Source organism: Excalfactoria chinensis, chromosome 8 (genome assembly GCF_039878825.1).
Source record: "Excalfactoria chinensis isolate bCotChi1 chromosome 8, bCotChi1.hap2, whole genome shotgun sequence".
NCBI classification, from domain to species: domain Eukaryota; kingdom Metazoa; phylum Chordata; class Aves; order Galliformes; family Phasianidae; genus Excalfactoria; species Excalfactoria chinensis.
The window spans coordinates 22,772,859-22,785,520 of record NC_092832.1 but is presented as its reverse complement, the minus strand read 5'-3'; the positions used below and the strand labels follow the sequence as shown (position 1 = coordinate 22,785,520).

The following is a 12,662-nucleotide window of genomic DNA, read 5'->3' as shown; positions in this document are numbered from 1 at the left end:
GTGTCCTTACTCCATTTTGGGCTGAGGATCGGGTGACTGTGATCCAGTGATGTCCTACCTGCTGCTGGTGTGTGGGTAGGTGGGGAAACCACACTGTGCTGCAGTATTTCTCTTGACCTGCATAATCAGGGAGCTAGACCTGTAAGGCATTTTGCAGGGTATAACAACTTGTCCTGCAGTATTGTTTTGTTGGAGTTTACCTAAACAGCCCGTCTCTCTTCACTGACCTTTCCATACATTCTGACTGCTTTTTGTCTATTCATTGTTTCTTACAAGGGCTCTGAAATGTGGTGTTCTTATTTTGCAGCTGCCATCACCCCCTACAGATGAAGAGAGTGGCTTTATCTTTATACACCATGAAGATGTCAGAATATCCCAGAAAGCAGATGAGGTATACATGCAGCTCCTAAAACTGCTGAAGGACCAACATGAGGTAACTGTTTTATCCTTGCAAAAAACATTTTTATTTTATCTTTTTTTTAACACTTCAGGATTGTATTAATATTCTTGTAAGATATCTTGTATTCTGTATGTCCTAGAGTGAAATATTTTCAGAGCTTGATTCTCCACTATTTGAAGTTAGAGGGTGTGCTTGGAGGCTTGGAACTAGCAAATTATCACTGTTAAACATGAGCACTCAAGTTTGGAAATAGCACTCAACTGAGTAAGAGTAGCCTTTGAGTGAACCTCTAGAAATTAAGTCGTTTAAAAAGTAGCAGGGTAGAGCAGCTTGAACAGATGAGTGCTCAGTTTGCGCTTAGAGGACTGGGAGGATGGATCTTTTCAGGTGACTTGGGAAAAATCTGGCTTCTTGACTTAAATTAGGCTTTTATGAGCCTCAGACCTTGCTGCCAAATGTGAATTTATGTGTAAGTATCATTAAAGTGCATCTGTATTTGTTTGTTGCTGTTGACAGAAATGTTTGCAGTATTCCAAGCAGTTTATGCATCTGGGAAACGTAGCTGAAACAACTAGGTAAGACCTGCCATTATTTATCATCTATAACGTGGTCATTTCAGGCTTGAGTCTGCCTGACCTCCTTAAAAGTGGTTGGGTTGGTAAGACTGTCTCATTATGTGAAAGAGACAGTAATGGTGAGGCCTGCAAGAGCCTAATTGTGTTACAGGGATAGTAATGGTGAGGCCTGCTTCACCAAGTTGCTCTCAGCTGTCTGATCCGAGGATTACTCTGTGGCCTGTGTCTGGCAGAATGCTTTGATGTTCCACAGAGTGTGTGACTGTGTTTTTTCTTCCACAGGTTTGAGAAGCTGGCACAAGGGTGTAAAAAGGACTTGGACATCTTACAGCTTGCACGAGCACAGGGAATGGATCCCCCAAGCCATCACTTTGAGGAGAGAACTTTTAAGATGATAAGGTGTGTAAAAGCAAAGGGATTTCTTAGGCAGACTGAAATGAGTTTCTGGTTTCTAGTTCTTAGGGTATTGTGGGCTTCAGCAAACTCAGACGGCAGATAGGGTTTCAGTGTTCGTGAAAGGACACTCATAACCACATAAAATACAAAGATGTTGTTCTTCTGTGTTCTTTTGTTTTCAGACTATCTCTGCTGTCTCCATGTTCATCTCTCATGTTCAGCTACATCAGTGACTTTTCCTTCTTCTGTCTGTCTCACTCAATCCTGGTGTCTCTGGGCTTTGTTTGTGGCTTTTTTCACTATGCCTCAGAGATGGTTTTATTTTGGTTCATGTTTTTTCCTTACTCTTCTGCTATTTCTGAAGATCATCTTTTCAGGAACATGCTGTTGAAAAACATCTGACATATCAATGGCATCCTGGTCTGGCAGTGGATCAGTGGTGTTAGGATACTGAGGTGAATACATACTTCTTGTCTTTATGTTTTTCACAGGATATTTTCTGAGCTCAACAGCACAGAAATGCACCTTCTTATTGTCAGGGGGATAAACCTACCGTCTCCACCAGGTATGAACATAGAAGGATGTGTGGTCTTTGAGTAAGTAGGGGGAGATAGTGAGGAATGATATTTTCTACCCTAAAGACCACTTGGATCAGAGGATCAGAACTTTGTAACCAGCACTCTACAAAATAAGTAGGTTTCAGACTCAGACACACACAGGAAAACCCAACAGCATAAGAACATACAGAATCTGGGTTCGTTCTGGACAGAGGAAATAACTTCAAATTGTCGTGGGTTCACTTACAGCTGATCATGGATTGAATTTCATGTGTGTCTTGTATTTTGTTAGGAGTGCCCTCTGTAGCTCTGCACCATCTGTACTGACCCTTCAGCAGACAGTTGTTGTCTCTGCCAACTTCACTGCTTTTAGTACCTCATTTTTGGGGCTCGTAAACAGTCTGTGATACATTGTCTCAGAACTAGCAAAAGCATTAAGAAAGTAGATGTCTACTTTTGGATGTCAGCTTTCTATGGGTGTCAGATTAATGGGTGGGTTCATCAGTTATTATTAAGAAACATGTCATGAGTTTCTGAAAACCAGTTAAGGTGCTTTTGGAAATGCTCCTTAACGTTACAGATGCAATAAAAATACTTGTATTAGCTATTGGGATTGGCTGACTCTTCTCTCCTTCAGGTGTGGCACCAAAAGATTTGGATGCCTTTGTGAAGTTTGAATTTCATTACCCGAGCACGGTGAGTGTTTGTATCTCAGTCTGTGTCCTCTATCATTGCATTTGCTTGTAAGGACATCAGGGAAGGAGCGCAGGCTTTCTTCTAAGAAGGAAAACACTTTTAGTGTTTTTAGTCCTATTGCTTCAGTGTAGGAAAGGAAAGCTAACAAACAAAACCCTTTTTTCCTGAGAAGCAGGACTTTGGAATCTGTATTTTTTTCATTTCTGTGGCTTTGGGCTTTGCTATGTGTTTCTGTTGGTGTTTATTTTACAGATTGATGCTTTTGTGTGTTTGTATGTGTATCGATAGATAGCTCTCATTAGAACCAATATATACATTCTTTTCACCTTTTTGCAGTATTTAGAGAGAAATGATGCTTCTTCCCATAAAACACCCCAGTGTCATCCTGTTCTCTTGCTTATAAATTCCTGGCAGTTGAGCTAGAAGTGTCTGTAAGGAGAGTTACCTACTCTCATTATCAGCAGAAGTGCTGCAACTTCTGTGACTCTCTCAATAGAGCAAAACCAATTTCTGCTCTTACATTGCTGGTTCTTAGCTCAGCAAGGGGGCAGAGCCTACGTTTTTACCTCCTAGTACGTTTTGCAGTAATTCTGCTAAGGTAAATTCAATTACTTGTAGGAAATTGGGGTGGACAGATGATGTTTGAGTTACACGAGGCTTTAATGGAAGGGCTCTCCCCACTGGGGTGGCTGAAAACAGAATTGCTGTGTACAAGTCATGTTCTGGGGAGTGAGTAAGAATCAGAGAAGTTGCTTTTAATCTGTTTAATCTATTTTTCTTTGTTATTAAAAAAGAAAAAGGCAGATCTGTGCTGCTTAGCCAATGAGCAAATATACCACCTTTCTCCTTCATAGCTGAAATCGGTTTTGCAAAGTAGCTGCAATAATTAGGTCACATTGTCCTTGTTCAGTCTCCGGAGATTTGGTTTGTACTCTGCTTTAGGTTAAAAGTTAATTCATTTTGGTGACAGATTGATTGTCAGGCAAAATAATAGTAGGGCAATTCCCTGAGTGACTTGTGATGGATTCCTTGTGCAGCTTATTATTCCAGCTCATGCCAAAGGAACAGAATTACCGTGCCATGGAGCGAGCATAGTTTATCATGTGATTTAACAGCTTCTGTCAGTAACTTCATGATGCCGGGGCTGAATTGAGTGTGACCACGTAGCTTATCTGTGGCACTTATATTTAATACAGTGTTTTGGCTTATTCTTTATCTAGCATTATATTTTCAACCACAACGATGTCCAGATGTTTTAGTATTGAATGTACTGTGACTGACTTCATCATCCAGATAATGCCTGCCCAATCCTCATTTCTCTTGTATGGTATTAAGAAGGTGGTCATAGAAATGCTTACTATTCTGTATTTTGGAACAGTCCCTGATATTGTTACTCATTGTGCCTTTCTTTTAATAGGAGCAACCTCAAAAGAGTAAAACGCCTGTAATTAGCAATAGCAACTGTCCAGGTCAGTACTCCCGTGTTTGTTAGGGAAGGGCATAATAGAAGGTGAAGTCCAGATGAGGCATTTCTTCACCTTCATCCCAGTATTGATGGTAGCAGTTGTGCCATGCAGTAGTGAGGTGATGAGGTGACCCGTCGTGTTGCAGCTGTTGCTGTCAGCCCTGCTGGGAGGTGGGCCAGATAAATGTGTTTTCTTTATTGAGTAAGATGAATTATTAATTTCAGTGTCCAGGGATCAGATGTTTTTCAGTGCCCTGTGAGGTTACCAATTCTAGCACGACTTTTGCTAATCTTGTAGCATTTCTAAACCTTACTAAGTGTCACTGTAGAAATAGGGTTTTTTTATTTATATTTAAGACTGCATCTTCAAACAGAAATACTGCTTTGTACCTTTGGAAAAATGTCCCTTTGTACTTAGCAAACACCAGTATTGGACTTGATTATGTGTCATCATCTTACGCTCTGAGTTTGGTTGATTGCTGTATTATTCTTTTGAATTGTTTTAGTAAGCAGCCATCTAGTATCAAAACGACTTCACGTTAAATATCCAGATTGTTTGCTCTTAATTTAACTGTACGTTTTCTTGAGAGCGGAAGTCTTAAGCCCCCATACGGAGAGTTCTGCTCTGTGTCTTTCAATAACTGGGTCTGCACTTACCAAGAAGGAGTTCATACAGATATGAGGTGTCTTTTTAAAGGGGGAGAGATGAACAGAGGTATGAGTACGTGCGCATTGTAGGGCGCTGAACTTCATTGGACATTGACATCTTTCTTTCATTTCTTGTGTCTGTAGAATACAACCAGTTGTTCAAGTTGAACATCAACCGAAATCACAGAGGTTTTCGACGAGCAATTCGGTCCAAAGGAATTAAATTTGAAGTATATCATAAAGGGTAAGTTCAGCGTGCTGCCTCTCGTTGCTTCTGTTGTAAGGGTTGTAAAGAGTGCTGTAGCTGAAACTTATGAAGCACAAGTGTGTGATTTATCTTTGTAAGAGCTGCCTAGCTCTTGTGTCTGAGAACTCCTTTCAGAGTATGTCTGAGCTCTGTATCTTCCCCAGGGGAAAAAAAGCAGAAGTTAGAAGTTGGTTTCTAAGTGGAAGGTCCATTGAGGATTAGTATGTTAAGAGAAACTGATGACAGAGAACTTAGTGATTCAGCATTAAATTGTTTGATTCTTGTCCAATTTGTTTTTAGTCATCTGGATTAGAAGGTTTAAATGTTACGTGGGATAATATTGTAGATCAGTGGAATACGAGTGAGGGCAGAACATGAACAGTGGTAAAGCAGATGACAGTCAATGGCAAAACTGGTGTTACATTTTTGTACTTCTGAGGATTGTAAAATATTTACTGAGCACTGCTGGCAAACTGTTGTGAGAGCCCAGCTCCCCTCATCATGGAGACCAACAGGATGAGATGGATGTTAGCAATTGGTAACACTCATGGAAGCCATCGTTTGTCTGAGCTTATCCTTGTTTTATTCAAGGTCCAACTGGCCTCTACTCACTCATCTCAGTGTTAGCTGTGACTCGGGTGAGATGTCAGATAACCTGGTTCTGTCTCAGTGGCTCCTCATGCTGTTCTTTGTTTCTATTTTTGAGGCATGCAGAAGGGATCCAGTGTTTCTTTAAAATGCTTTTGTTGGTGTAGATTGTGTAATTTATGAGGTAAACTCCCATTGTTCTTCTTCCAGATCTTCCATTTAAAATCTCCTTTGCAGCAATAGCTGACTTCTTTCCTCTTTCTCTATCAGTCCTGTCTGCTGGTTTTCAGGATTTGAGTGCTGGAGATTCCACCTGTATGCCATAGAACTGTCAGATGTTAAAATGTAAACATATTTAGTCCCTGTTTTTTGCATAGCATTGCACATGTGGGGCATATCCTTTGCTCTTCACATCTGGAACCACACGTTCTTAGATTCTGAGCTCAGACTTAAGTTCACCCATTGGGAAACACTCTCTAGTGACTCATGAAATTGTGCGCAACCTCCAGGTTGTCCTTTGAAGCCTTTCCGAAGGTCAGCAAATAAATCCGGGTGAATTTTCTCTTTTCTACACTCCCCTTCACAGTGGAGTTCCTGCTGTCTTTGTGTTTTCTGCCTCCTGCAGTTCTTGATTTGCTGGCTGACCTGCAGCCAGTGGAGAAAGGAGAGGATTAAGTGTTCCAGGTTCTTCTCTAAAGATCATCAGCTCGTTGCCTTTCTGGATAATGCTTCCAGGAACGCTCACGGATGTAACAGATTCAGGGACTCTGATGGCTTTTCTTCTGCCTCCCAGTAATTTTTTTCTCTTAGTGAACAAAAGAAACTTGTATCAGGTCATTAATTCAACTTTATTTTAGAAATCGCTTTGAAGTGAAAACCCAGCAGTGCATTTTTCCAAAGGAAAAGTCTTAAAACTATCGTAAAATCTTCTGAAGATAAAAGATTTCCCCAAAGGTTTCTGCAGCCGTTGCCTGCAGCCAGCTCGTTCTTTCCTGAAAGCTCCCTGGATCTGATCAAGGGGGAGCCAGTCTTTATTTCCTGGATTAGAATATGGAGAAATGCTTAAAAAAAAAAGCAGCTGGGAGGATCGCTGCTTCTCTACTAAAGTTTATGAACAAAGTGTCCAACTGACTGCGGTACAGTTATGTAATCCTTCATTTCAAGGTGCATATGGAGTAAAGGAGGTACTGCAGCATGCGAGGTAACCAGTTCTAGCTTACCTGAATGACTGTGGGGCTGCTGGTATTCGCATCAATGGGGAGTGGAAGGCTTTGTATCAAGGAAATTCACACCGACACACCTGGAGTGCGTTCTGGGTCTGCTGCTGTCAGAATTCTGTCACAGAAATGTTGTAGAAGCACTCCGAGCTGTGATGGTAATTGACTTTTCACTCTTGGTCTCTGAGGGGTTGTCCATTCTTTGTGCTGCAAGTGGAGAGACGTGGGTGAACCAGAAAGCAGTTGTGGTGTGATCTCCCTTGGTCATCCCCAGGTGTCTTTTGAATGTAATTGCTCCTTCATCTCCCAGGTGTGTAAATGAACAGCGCCTTGCTGCAGGTCTGATGTCTGCAATCAGCCTGGAGCTGCAGAAAGGTGCTGCTGGTCGTGTTGAAGTTCCAGGTGCCAGCTTAGGGTTCATCTGCCTTCACTGTGCTCCTCTCCAACTGAGTTCTAAGAGAGTAACTGGAAAATGAGTACTTCAGTATCCTGTGGCCTGATTCGTTACGGGTTGTCCCTTTCACCCTGGTTTTATGGTTCTTGCAGCACACCCTGAGAACCTCCTGGATGCGCTGATGGTACCAGCAGGGATGACCTCCTATCCGTAAAGTTCTGAGAAACCTTCCCCTTTCCATTAAGGCAGCTTTCTTTGTTACAGATCCTTTTTCAGAAGTGATAAACACGTGGGAACAGCACACCTGAAACTGGACAAGCTGGAGTCAGAATGTGAAGTCAGAGAGATCATCGAGGTATGTTTTGTGGGTGAGGTGTGCTCTACTAATAATATCTGGACATGCAGGGAAATCCAGTGTTTGCAATGCATGGACAATTCACACACAGAGAACAGATCTGTATTGCAGGAGTTTGCTAAACAAGTGACTGTTCTTTGTCCTGAAGCTTGTCTTGGCTTCTTGAGCACCCAGTTCTGCACATTTTCTTTATCAAGACAGTTTTCTCTGTTAGGACCAGAAATTCAGAAGATCCCACATTAGTAGGCAGCAGATCAAAGGCTAAGGAAAGGCTGCCAGGTTGGATAGAGAGCTGTTGTACAATCCAGGATGAGTTCAGTAAGTGGAGCCTGAAGAACTCCCTCAGGCTGCATCACAGACTGCATCAGGATGCTGCTGCTCGTCCTGTCCTTGGAGCTGCCTACTGGTACTTCAGGGCAGAATGCCTGCTGTGAGCAGGCAGAGCTAACACAGCCCACTGTAAAGCTGCCTAAGTGGCTGGTGTGGAAGGTTTGCTGTGCTGAACCATGGGTTGTTGCATCTGGGGAAGCACGTGGCTGTGACACCTCCCAGAGCTGCAGTCATCTGCAGTGGATGCCTGAGGCACAGTAGCATGACACTGTGTGTGTGTGTGTGTGTGCTAACTGCCCTTCTTTCTTACAGATATTTGATGGCAGAAAACCCACTGGAGGGAAACTGGAAGTAAAAGTGAGACTCAGGGAGCCCCTCAGCGGTCAGGATCTTCAAACCATTACAGAAAACTGGCTGGTCCTTGAACACTAGTTCCTATATGAGGTATGAATGCAGCAGCTGGAGCTGGTCTGGCCATCAGATAAATTCAGAGCTACATTCTGCATGGAATAATGTCTTATGACGGCATCGACCGAATTACACAGCTTTGATTCCATTCACCTTTGTATATGTGGGGATGAGTAATTTCAGAACTGAGGTTATAGAACCTTTATATGATTTTTGTATATCAAATAAGCTGTTGTAGTGTTACAGTGTGTAGAGTCCTTTTGGACCATGACTGTGCTATGCAAGCACGCAACACAACTTATGGACAGCAGGTGATGTGTAAATAGAAACTTTCTAATGAGAGATCCCTCATCTTTCTCTTGGCTTCCTGAAGTCTTTGGGATCCCTGTTCCTTAGCACGTAGTTTGGCTCTGATTTCATAAATGGCAGCTAAATACTCAGCTGCATCACTGCTTCCAAATTGTCTACGATTTTACGAGGTCCTGTTTCAAACCAGCAGACTGAATTGGAAGCCCCAAGCGAGCTGTTTAGCAGGTGATTTCCTCCTCCCAGTGAAGGAGCTGCTCCCGAGGTTCAGGTTGGCTGAGGGACGTATTGGTGGCGGTCCTTGAGGCAATGCCTTGGCCTTGTGCACCGACTGAACACCAAAGTGTTTTCTGGCACCTAAAGCTCAATGATTTTGCTCCGTTGACTTTTCTACTTGACCACCCAGCAACTTCACGTTGGCGTTTTAAGCAGATGACCTTCAATTGTGAACATCTGTTAGTGCTGCATCAAGTAATTTCATTTTCCCTTCTTTCCCCAGCTCCACAGAAAGGCTGAGATGTGGGATGAACGTGTATGAAGAGAGATGCTGCTAGCTGCAAGCACCAAAGACGTTACACGAATGCACTACTGAACCTAATGTCTCTTTTGGTAACAGCCATAGTGCTTATTAATAATTCTAAGGCAAATGTAAGGCTCTGAAAATTTGCTGCTGCAGGGTGTTGTTATTTTGTCTACACAAAATAGACAGAGTTGCCTTAATGTGGGACTACTAACGTAGCACCGGGACGAATGTTGTATTAACTATGCAGAGTGGTGTGCAGAAGGTTTAACCCTGCAAAACAAAATCCTCTGAGGCAGCGCAGAAACTTTTCAGTCAAGGTACAGGTGAGGCCTTTCCTAGATAGATGCGTCTTTTGTTAAGCGTACAAACACGCGAGGCGGTACAGGGAGCGAGATCTGCTATGGCTGTTTCTGTTCATCATCGACTCTTTGCTCCCCCCACCCTCTGCCCAGCGGCAGTTTCCTAGAGGGGAGAAAACTCAGGCAGGAATCTGGCAGCATCATCCCCCTCCTCTGCACTTGCCGCTGCACCAGGAGGCTCAGCTTCTTGGGATGCTGCCTTCCACAAGAGAAGGCTGCAACGCTTCTTAGCAGCAGGTGCTTACAGATCTGCGTTTCTGTTCTGGCTACGCTGTCTGCCGTGCTTACAGCGCTGCTTACTGCAGTGCAGCCAGGGTACTGTGCCTTTTTTTGTCTGTTTATGTTCAAGAGAGAAAAGAGATGCTGGACTGACTGCTGCTTCACCAATGGTCGCTGTGTTTTTTATCATAGAAATAGGCTTTCACAGTTCTTCCAGGTGACGGGGAAGGAGCCACTCTGTGCTGTGTAGAAAACCGGATTAGGGCTATTTTCAGGAATGCTTTTAATTAGCAGCATACAAAAAATGGTACCAAATACATTCGTGTGCTTAAATCTCTGCGAGCCAACAGCCATCAGTGACCTCAGAGGAGAGGAGCTGCTGCACGGGGCGGCGCAGTGCGGCTGTTGGGGGCTGTGGGGAAGGCAGGGCTGTAGGCAGGAAAGAGTCCAGAGCAGTTGGGCAGCGCTGCCTCCGTCCTCCTGGGCGGATGAAGACAATACAGTATTTAGTTTTTAATTTCAATAAATTTAATATACAAAACTACATGTTGAAAATAAAAATATAATATGCAGTTTTTTTGCAGTGTTAACTAACTGAATTTTAAAAGTACAGTTTTTTTTTTTCTTCTAAAACAAGTACTCATTTCTTAACAACATGGTAATTAAGGTCATTTCAAAGGCTATGGTTGAAGCGAACGTGTCAGTCACCAGTTGGTAGCGATTTGCACAGACGTAACCCAAACTCAAATGACTTCTGGGGCAAAGGAAGAGAAGGGAAAGATTTTTCACCTCTTTTACTGCCTTATTAAGCAGAACAATACGCAACTCAGGTCACTGGGGAGCTGCTGCTGTGGCAAAGCTGGAGTGCAGGCTGTAGGAGGAGGATTTTCTTACTTTGTTTACGGAACTCTCTTCCAGATACCAAACCTTGCCTGCACCACGTAGTGCTGCGCTGTGCCAGGGTGCAGGAGGGAGCCTGACAGTAACCTTAGTGCTGTTCCACTGCACAAATAAGTAGGGAGGCGTCTTGTTGCTTAAGGTTTGTTTGGCCATAGTGAAACGTGAAGCCACCTCTTCCCAGCTGCCAGAGGTAAGGCTGCACTGGGTGGATACCTCATGGGGTAAGTGTTGCTAATGCGCAACTCTTGCTGGCCAGCTTTTCTCTCTGGACTGGGACCCCAGCAGTGTGGCCTTTCTTGGAGCCACTGGGTGCTATCAGCTGTCATCTGCTATAAAGCTGTAAAACATGTTTAAAAAGCAGTAGCCATTTATTCACAAACGCACTCTGTACATTTATGGCGCTGGCTTTACATAAAATACATCACTGTGTACAGTTACCTTTTCCTTTGCCCAGCTAATGCTGTATATTTGTTTAAAAAACATAGCGTTGGTCTCACGGTAGCCTTGGACTTCTCCTTCTGGTTGGAAGGATGCCTGCATCGCTCATACACAGCAGGAACAAAATGATCCCCGCTGCATCCAGCAGAACTGATTGCAAGTAGGGACAATGCAAGGTCTGAGATACTGTCTTCAGTGTAAGTAGTCTCCCTTTCCCCACTAATCTTCTGTATACACAGCAGGGGGAAAAATGTTCACCCCCTTCCTGGGAGGGGTTCGGAGCCGCTTTGCGTGGCCCCCCAGCCCCACCAGCTCCTCAGCAGCTTCCACTGAATGATTCAGTGTGGGAAGATTGTGGAATCACATTTCTTGTAGCTGTGTCAATTCCAGCTTCACACTGCTGGGCCGGCTGGGAGCAGCTGCTTCCCCAGCACCCTCCCAGGTGAGACCAAGAGCACTGGGCCACGGGCAGGTTTTCAGAGCTGACCAGTAAGCCTTTTTCAGCAGAACATGCAGAACAGACACTCTATGCTTTTATCACAGGTAAGCTTTTACATGGTGCTGCTAATAAGTGCGAGCTGTCTTGTATTACATGACACTAGCGTTACACTACAGCGTACAGCAGGGAGGAGACTTAAAGCTGCCCTGGGTGTTACTGTCTTTAAAAAGCAGGACCTACTGGGGGAAAGGGGCAATAACTGCACTTCAGGACGATTCCTTTGCTTGGGACAGGTATCTGAAATTCATACAGGTTTGTAAACAAAGTAGAGAAGAACAGAGGTGTTGTGGAAGGTTACAGAAATCAGCTGAGGTGACAAGTTTGTTGGTTGTTTTCTTTACAGTAAATAGAGTGGGGGAGAAAAGTAAACTAGCCTATTTCACACACAACTGCAGCGCACATAATACTGCGTTCTGAGAGACGCCCTTCTCACGTACAAATGTAGTCATGGCTGGGTAGTCGTTCCACATCTCCCAAGGGCTGCTCCAAACACATTTCAACCAATAATCTGGTCAAAATAATGTAAACGTTATTTTTTAATGTCTACAGAATAACCACAGACGGCATTATGATGAGGTCAGAATGGAGGTCTTGATTGCTGTTTCTTACTTGTCCATCTACAAACAGTACAAGATGGGAGTTTCACATTTTATTTACGCCCCAGTGATCTTTGCACTCGTTTGAGCATTTACAGTCGTGTACTCTAAGTCTGGAAACACGAGCATTTGTCTAAACAGTAACAAGTTATCAGCTGCAAGGATAGCATAGCCATGTTGTAGTATAGAAGCTGCCCTGATCCTCTGGTTGTTGACAATGCATAGAAGATTTAGAATTATGGAACAACTGTCCCTCCCGCCGCCCCCCGCCCCCCCACCTCCCCTTAATAGTGTTACCAAAAGCTTAATTTCTCCAGTTTTAAAGTGCAAATGATTCAGATACAACTGCTGCTGGAACAGGTCTGAACAGAAAATGAAGTCCTCTTATGAGATGTTTTCCAGAATATAAAAGATGAGCTCCATTATGACTGGCCCCTCACTCAACTGACATGCCCCTCCATGAATCACTGGAACTAAGGCACTGTCCAGGTCATTCATGTACTGAGAAGGCAGTGGCTGTCCATTACTCCCAGCTTGATAACCAAC

At 43.6% G+C, this 12,662-nt stretch overlaps 2 protein-coding genes across 4 annotated transcripts in view; one reads left to right on the top strand and one right to left on the bottom strand.

Moving 5' to 3' along the window:
- Positions 1-10,354, top strand: part of CC2D1B (coiled-coil and C2 domain containing 1B) — a 27,766-nt gene extending 17,412 nt beyond the window's left edge. The window contains exons 15-24 of the mRNA XM_072343825.1: positions 308-433; positions 917-975; positions 1,258-1,374; positions 1,863-1,936; positions 2,566-2,624; positions 4,042-4,093; positions 4,882-4,981; positions 7,448-7,538; positions 8,181-8,312; positions 9,082-10,354. Coding sequence (XP_072199926.1) covers positions 308-433; positions 917-975; positions 1,258-1,374; positions 1,863-1,936; positions 2,566-2,624; positions 4,042-4,093; positions 4,882-4,981; positions 7,448-7,538; positions 8,181-8,300 — 798 coding nt within the window. The 3' untranslated portion in view covers positions 8,301-8,312; positions 9,082-10,354. The remainder of the gene's footprint in view (positions 1-307; positions 434-916; positions 976-1,257; positions 1,375-1,862; positions 1,937-2,565; positions 2,625-4,041; positions 4,094-4,881; positions 4,982-7,447; positions 7,539-8,180; positions 8,313-9,081) is intronic.
- ZFYVE9 (zinc finger FYVE-type containing 9) overlaps positions 10,199-12,662 on the bottom strand; it is a 51,757-nt gene continuing 49,293 nt past the window's right edge. For all 3 annotated transcript variants that reach the window (XM_072343823.1, XM_072343822.1, XM_072343824.1), the window contains exon 19: positions 10,199-12,662. In XM_072343823.1, coding sequence (XP_072199924.1) covers positions 12,501-12,662 — 162 coding nt within the window. In that variant the 3' untranslated portion in view covers positions 10,199-12,500.